The sequence below is a fragment of the Callithrix jacchus genome, chromosome 19 (assembly GCF_049354715.1).
Source record: "Callithrix jacchus isolate 240 chromosome 19, calJac240_pri, whole genome shotgun sequence".
Classification (NCBI taxonomy): domain Eukaryota; kingdom Metazoa; phylum Chordata; class Mammalia; order Primates; family Cebidae; genus Callithrix; species Callithrix jacchus.
In genome coordinates, this window is record NC_133520.1 from 34,275,814 (window position 1) to 34,282,337 (window position 6,524).

The 6,524-nt window shown below is 47.9% G+C and overlaps 1 protein-coding gene across 1 annotated transcript; it reads right to left on the reverse strand.

The window, feature by feature from the left end:
- Positions 1-890: 890 nt before the first annotated feature.
- Positions 891-6,117, reverse strand: IL10 (interleukin 10). Its single transcript, XM_002760733.5, has 5 exons — positions 5,895-6,117; positions 4,984-5,043; positions 4,538-4,690; positions 3,141-3,206; positions 891-2,037 (listed from the first exon to the last, which is right to left on the reverse strand). The coding sequence occupies exons 1-5, from the start codon at positions 6,057-6,059 to the stop codon at positions 1,945-1,947; spliced, it is 537 nt and encodes a 178-aa protein (XP_002760779.1). The 5' UTR covers positions 6,060-6,117; the 3' UTR covers positions 891-1,944.
- Positions 6,118-6,524: the final 407 nt, after the last annotated feature.

Genomic DNA, 6,524 nt, shown 5'->3' on the forward strand with positions numbered 1-6,524 from the left:
CTGGGTTCAAGCAATTCTCCTGCCTCAGCCTCCTGAGTAGCTGGGACTGCAGGTGCGCACCACCATGCCCAGCTAATTTTTGTATTTTTAGTAGAGACGGGGTTTCACCTTGTTGACCAGGATGGTCTCGATCTCTTGACCTCGTGATCCACACGCCTCGGCCTCCCAAAGTGCTGGGATTATAGGCGTGAGCTACCGTGCCTGGCCAAGCTCATTATCTTAATCCTTAGGAAAACCCAGGCAAATTTGTATTCACGCTAAAAACTTCTCCTGGCTGGGCGCGGTGGCTCACACTTATAATCCCAGCACTTTGGGAGGCTGAAGACGGCGGATCACTTGAGGTCAGGAGTTCCTAACCAGCCTGGTCAATATAATGAAACCCCATCTCTATTGAAAACACAAAAAATTAACTGGGCATGGTGGCACATGCCTGTAGTCCCAGAGTCCCAGCTTCTTGGGAGGCTGAGGCAGGAGAATTGCTTAAAACTGGGAGGCGGAGGTTGCAGTGAGCCGAGATCATGCCATTGCACTCCAGCCTGGGAGACAGAGTGAGACTCTGTCTTAAAAAAAAAAAAAAAAAGACAAAAAAACCTTTTCTGTTTACTTTTCTAATTTTGGTACCTACAGAATCTCCTCATCTTTGAAAATCAACATGATCTTGACGGATTTAGGAGCAAATCTTTAAAGGATTGAGTTGTGGGAAGACCACAGTATCTCTGCTGTAGGCTTTAAAGTGAGAATAGCTTTTTCTCTGATCAGGTTTGGAGCCTTTCCTCTCTCCTGGGAGAGGGTAGCTGGCTTCCTTTCTCTGAGATGCGGAAGTCACTCACCCGTCTCGTTTGTCTTGGGAGCTTTGAGGGAACAATTGCAGTCAGACAAGATTCAACGACACCAGAACGTGATGTGACTAAGATACATTTATTTATTCAAAATAAAAATCTGCTATGAAGACAGACAAACAATGTAACATTCCCAGAGGAATTGAATCATTTCTTGTTAAAACTGAGTTCTATTAGAACCAAATTTACTATTACTATTATTATTATTATTATTTTGAGATGGAGTCTCACTCTGTTGCCCAGGCTGGAGTACAGTGGTGTGATCTCAGCTCAATGCAACCTCCGCCTCCCTGATTCAAGTGATTCTCCTGCCTCAGCCTCCCAAAGAGCTGGTATTACAGGCGCGCACCACCACGCCCGGCTAATTTTTGTATTTTTAGTACAGATGGGGTTTCACCATGTTGGCCAGGTTGGTTAGGAACTCCTGACCTCAAGTGATCTGCCCGCCTCGGCCTCCCAAAGTGCTGGGATTACAGGCGTGAGCCACCACGCCTGGCCTGGAACCAAATTTAGGTTGTTATAAATAACAAGCTGGCCACAGCTTTCAAGAATGAAGTGGTTGGGGAATGAGGTTAGGGGAATCCCTCCGAGCCACTGGAAGGTGAATTAATCATCAAAGGGGCTCCCTGGTTTCTCTTCCTAAGAGTCTTTGTAGCAGTTAGGAAACCCCAGGCCCAGAGACAAGAGAAATTAGAGGGAGGTCAGGCAGAACAGCTCAACAGCTAGAAAGCGTGGTCAGGCTTGGAATGAAAGCTTCCGTCGGCTCCCCAAGGAACGTTTTTTTTCCTCTCCCTTACATAACTTACAATTTATCTTAAAACACTTGAATACCATAGTGTGTCACCCTATGGAAACAGCTTAAAAACAGGTGAAAATAATAAATATTGAAAAAAAGTATAATATTGGGCTTCTTTCTAAATTGTTCACAGAGAAGCTCAGTAAATAAATAGAAATGGGGGTTGAGGTATCAGAAGTAATAAATATTTCAGAGAGAGGTCCAGTAAGGTTTCCCAAGGGGTTGGGTCAGCTATCCCAGAACCCCGGACCCGATTCTGGAGACCTCCAATTTATGTCCTAGAGTCTATGGAGTCGCCGCCCGGATGTTTCAGTTTTGTGCTTTCATTGTCATGTAGGCTTCTATGTAGTCGATGAAGATGTCAAACTCACTCATGGCTTTGTAGATACCTTTCTCTTGGAGCTGTGTAGGAAGATAAACGGTCAGTTAAAATCTCTTCTGGGGACCAGATAGGCTCCCCTCCTCCATGCTCATGGATGGGCATGACCTTGAGTACAGAGGCTGCTTGTCCTCCCTCATGCTGGGAAGTAAACCGGAGGATAGGCCCGGCTGCCTTGGAAAAGACTGAGCACTGACCTTCATCTCCTCCAAGTCTGAAGTACAGCTACCGGCTAGCAAGGGGAGCATTCACTTTGCAAAGCACCGTCTTTGAAATGGTGCCTATTCAACAATTTTAAGGGTCATGTGTTCACAGGATGATTATGCCAAGTTTGATGAAAAGACAGTAGAGGAAGCACTTTGAAAGCAAGATGGTGAGAGAAGCAGAGAAGGGAGCCTTTTAAATGTCTGTGCTCTTCCACCAACACAGTGAGCAGGCCCTGCCCTGCCGCTCTGGCCTACTGTGAGAGGTTCGCACCCCCTGATGTTGGCACGCTGTTCAGTGTCTGTTCCCAGCCCACAAGGAGGACATAGGCCACATGGTTTCTGGGAAATCAGATTTAAAAAGTTCATGCACAGCTGGAAGTGTGAAACCCCGTTTGGTTTGGGAGCTGACATTCTCAGGCACCTTGGGAGGTGCGAGGGGCAGAATGACAGTGGGCTTGAACCAACTCCGGATAAGTGAGAATCTGGCTTCCTGCTCATTCTGAGTTCTGGGGAGTCTGGGCTGAACCCCCAGGTGTATTTGTATGTGCACATTTGTGTGCCAGCTTCCTGCACGTGTGGGTTCAGCCTAGATTCCCAACAAGCTACTTTCTGTTTCCTTTGTCACTCTCCCCAGCACACAGCTCACTGTGTTCATAGGCTGGCCGGCCAGCCCAACCCACAAGCTTGCAAAGGCAGTGAACAGTCATTCAGAAACCCCCAGAGACATTTAACAGAAAACAAACACAACCAAGGCGGCAGCTCCTCACTGGCTGAGCAGGTCATACCATCTGTCAGGTTCCCACACTCCCTCCGCTGAAGGATTGGGGCCTGCTGAGTCCCTGTCACTTTCCATGCTTTGGGGTTGGGGAGTGAGCATGGGCTGTACTCTGCAGACCCTCTCTGCCACCATCCAGGCTCACCTTACTAACAGCATTCTTCACCTGCACCACTGCCTTGCTCTTGTTTTCACAGGGAAGAAATCGATGCTGTGGAAGAAAAGAGAAAGTGTTGGTGATCCTGGCTCCCAGCTCCACGTCCATCACACTTGGGGGACAAGCTGGTGGCATGAAGAGGGGGCCAGATTTATCCTAATGCCTCATCTCATAGCTCCCAGAGAGAACTGAGTCCTGCTTCACCCTTACTCATTATCCAAGGGTCAGAGAAGAACCATGGCCCTGGGAGATAAAATGTATTTCTCCAGGACCTACCCTGAGATGTTTGCAAAGATTGGATGACAACCCAGGTCTTGGGATTCCTTTCTCCCCCAGAACTCTACAGCATTGCCTGCCCCTTTCTGCCTCTCTATCCTGTCCCTCCCCTTCAGTCACAGCCACCGAGGACCTTTTTTTTTTTTTTTTTTTTTTTTGAGACTAAGTTTCGCTCTTGTTACCCAGGCTGGAGTGCAATGGCCCGATCTCAGCTCACCGCAACCTCCGCCTCCTGGGTTCAGGCAATTCTCCTGCCTCAGCCTCCCGAGGAGCTGGGATTACAGGCACGTGCCACCATGTCCAGCTAATTTTTTGTATGTTTAGTAGAGACGGGGTTTCACCATGTTGACCAGGATGGTCTCGATCTCTTGACCTTGTGATCCACCCGTCTCGGCCTCCCAAAGTGCTGAGATTACAGGCGGGAGCCACCGCACCTGGCCCCCCAGGATCATTTTTAAGCACCCAAGGAGGGAAGCTACTTAAACCAAAACTTTCACATAGCGCTGTCCCACAAATAGACATCAACTGATTTTCCAATATTGGTGAGAGAACAAGGGAAACCATTGGTAGTGATAGCATCATTTCAGTTGGAGAAATAAATTACCTGGAGGAATTAATAAACATTAGCCCAGTCACGAATAGCCCCCCCGTCCCTTTTAAAATGCCAGGGAAAATCCTGTCAGTCAATTGGGCCCTTCTTAGAGCTTCGCTTTCAAAATGTTGAGATTAAAAGAGGTGAGTGATGCTTCCTCTGCTCAAGAGCCTTAGCTCCCAGCCCAGGGTCTAGTTACAAAGAGGCAGTAGAGGCCTGACTGAAACTCTGGGCTCCTTTCATGAAGAGAGAGGGGAGTAGTTAATAACCCACAAATGACTCACAAATAACAGGAAAGCTATTTGCAAATTTCACATGTAAATGCCTAGCAGCCACCCCCTACGCCTGCTTAGAGAGAAATGAGCAAGAAATCTGATTCTAGGAGTCTTTCCACATTTACAGCTAGCTCTGCCAGTCTGTGTCCTTGGTGTGTCTCTGGGTGTGAGTATCCCTGCTGGTCTGTAGGAGATCGTATTTTGGGGACAGCTGCAAGGGAAAGAACTGGTTTACTACTCACACAGCGTCGCAGCCTCAGCCTGAAGGTCTTCAGCTTTTCCCCCAGAGAGTTCACGTGCTCCTTGATGTCTGGGTCATGGTTCTCAGCTTGGGGCATCACCTCCTCCAGGTAAAACTGGATCATCTCAGACAAGGCTTGGCAACCCAGGTAACCCTAAGGTCAGGAGCCAAAGGTGAGTGAGACATTGGTGGAGGTGGCTGGGAAGAGGGATGCTGCAACTAGCTGGAGAGGACAGCTTGGTTCCAGCGATCCTCCTTCGCCAGAAGCCTCCCCGCAAGGACTGAGCCCTTTGTAAACCCTCTGACTGCTAGCTGTGCTGAGCCAAGCTCTTCCACTTCTCCTTTTCAAAGTGAAGGAAACAGACACAACTCCCTGCACTCAGAAAGCAGAGCCTCCCTTCCCTGAATCACACTGCACACTCCCCAGCACCCTGCCCCTGCTCTCACCTTAAAGTCCTCCAGCAAGGACTCCTTTAACAGCATGCTGTCCAGCTGATCCTTCTTTTGCTGCATGAAGAACGAAAGGAGAATGAACTTGAGGTTTGGGGAAATAAGTGAAATGCAGTCTTTTTGATGCCCTTTCACTTAGAGTTTTTTTTTTTTTTTTTAATTAAATTGGCTCTGGCCCAAAAATCAAAAGGGGAGTTTTAAAAACAGAGGATTCAACGGTGATGGAACCATCTCTTAAATCAGGTCCTCCTCCTCAGAGTCAAGTTACTTAAAAACTCTGGCTGATTTTGAAGCGAAAGCAGAAGCTTGACTCAGTCCGGTCTTCTTTCTGCAGAGCTACATTAGGCTTTAAGCGACACCTATGTCAACCCTTTGGTGCCTTGAGCCCCCTTTCGCATTCTGTTCTCTGGTTTTCTTTCTCCCTTCTGTAGACAACCCGTTCAGCTTGGAAAAATCCTAGGGAATAGGAATCTCCTTCTGATGCAGGTTTCCCTTTTGTAGAGTGCTTCCCCAAACCACCAGTCTTTCAGGTCTGGAAAGGCTCTTAGCAGAGGCAATTTACCTTTCCCTACTACAGGGCATGGGGAGCATCTTCACCTCCAACCAGATCCTTCTTTAATTCTCCTAATCCAGTAGGACCTTATAAGAAGTTTCTCCGCAAGGGAAAGAAAGCATTTACCTTCCAAGGCAGCTTCTCCTGCACATTTACTGCATCATCTGGGCTTAGCTTAATTCACTATACCCATGGCTTGGTCTAGGATTCTCTTAAGAATTTAAGTTTGGGGGAATGAGTGTGGGGAATGGAGGTGGAGGGGATGGAGGAGGAGAGTCCTTCTTATTGCTCCAGGAGAATGCCTAGTTCAGGCAGTCCCAGGAAGAGAGAAAGGACAGGAGGGAATCATACTCACAAAGAAAGTCTTCACTCTGCTGAAGGCAACTCGGAGCTCTCGAAGCATGTGAGGCAGGCTGCCTGGAAAGTGGGTGCAGCTGTTCTCAGACTGGGTGCCCTGGCCTGGGCTGGCCCTCACCCCAGTCAGGAAGACCAGGCAACAGAGCAGAGCTGAGCTGTGCATGCCTCTTCTGTGAGTCTGTCTTGTGGTTTGGTTTTGCAAGAGCAAGCCCCTGGTGTGTAGACCTTCACCTCTCTGTCCCCCTTTTATATCGTGGGTTCAGGGAGGTCTTTTCATTCATAAAAGGCTGCAGTCACAGGTTTCCCGGCACAGGACTTTTTCTGCTTAGAGCTCCTCCTCTCTAATAGTTTTCAATTTTTGCATAGTAAGCAAAAAGATGGTTGAACATGAACTTCTGCATTATAGCTATTTTTAGGACAGGCTACCTCTTTTAGAATAATGTTTTAGCTTTTCAATTTAAAAAAAAGTTAATTTCCTGGGGAGAACAGCTGTTCTGTGTGCAGAGGCCCACGGCTGTGGGTTCCCATTCGCGTGTTCCTAGGTCACAGTGACGTGGACAACTTGGCCATTCCAGAATACAATGGGATTGAGAAATAATTGCATCCCCCCAACCTGGAGTGAGTACCC

Bases quoted from the DNA above. Each gene is read 5' to 3' on its own strand.
- IL10 (XM_002760733.5), bottom strand. From the start codon at position 6,059: ATGCACAGCTCAGCTCTGCTCTGTTGCCTGGTCTTCCTGACTGGGGTG. The intron at 4,691-4,983 runs GTGAGAGCAGGG...TCCTGACCTTAG, and splicing joins CCTTGCTGGAGGACTTTAAG to GGTTACCTGGGTTGCCAAGC. The intron at 2,038-3,140 runs GTGAGCCTGGAT...CTTCCTACACAG, and splicing joins TGAAGAATGCTGTTAGTAAG to CTCCAAGAGAAAGGTATCTA.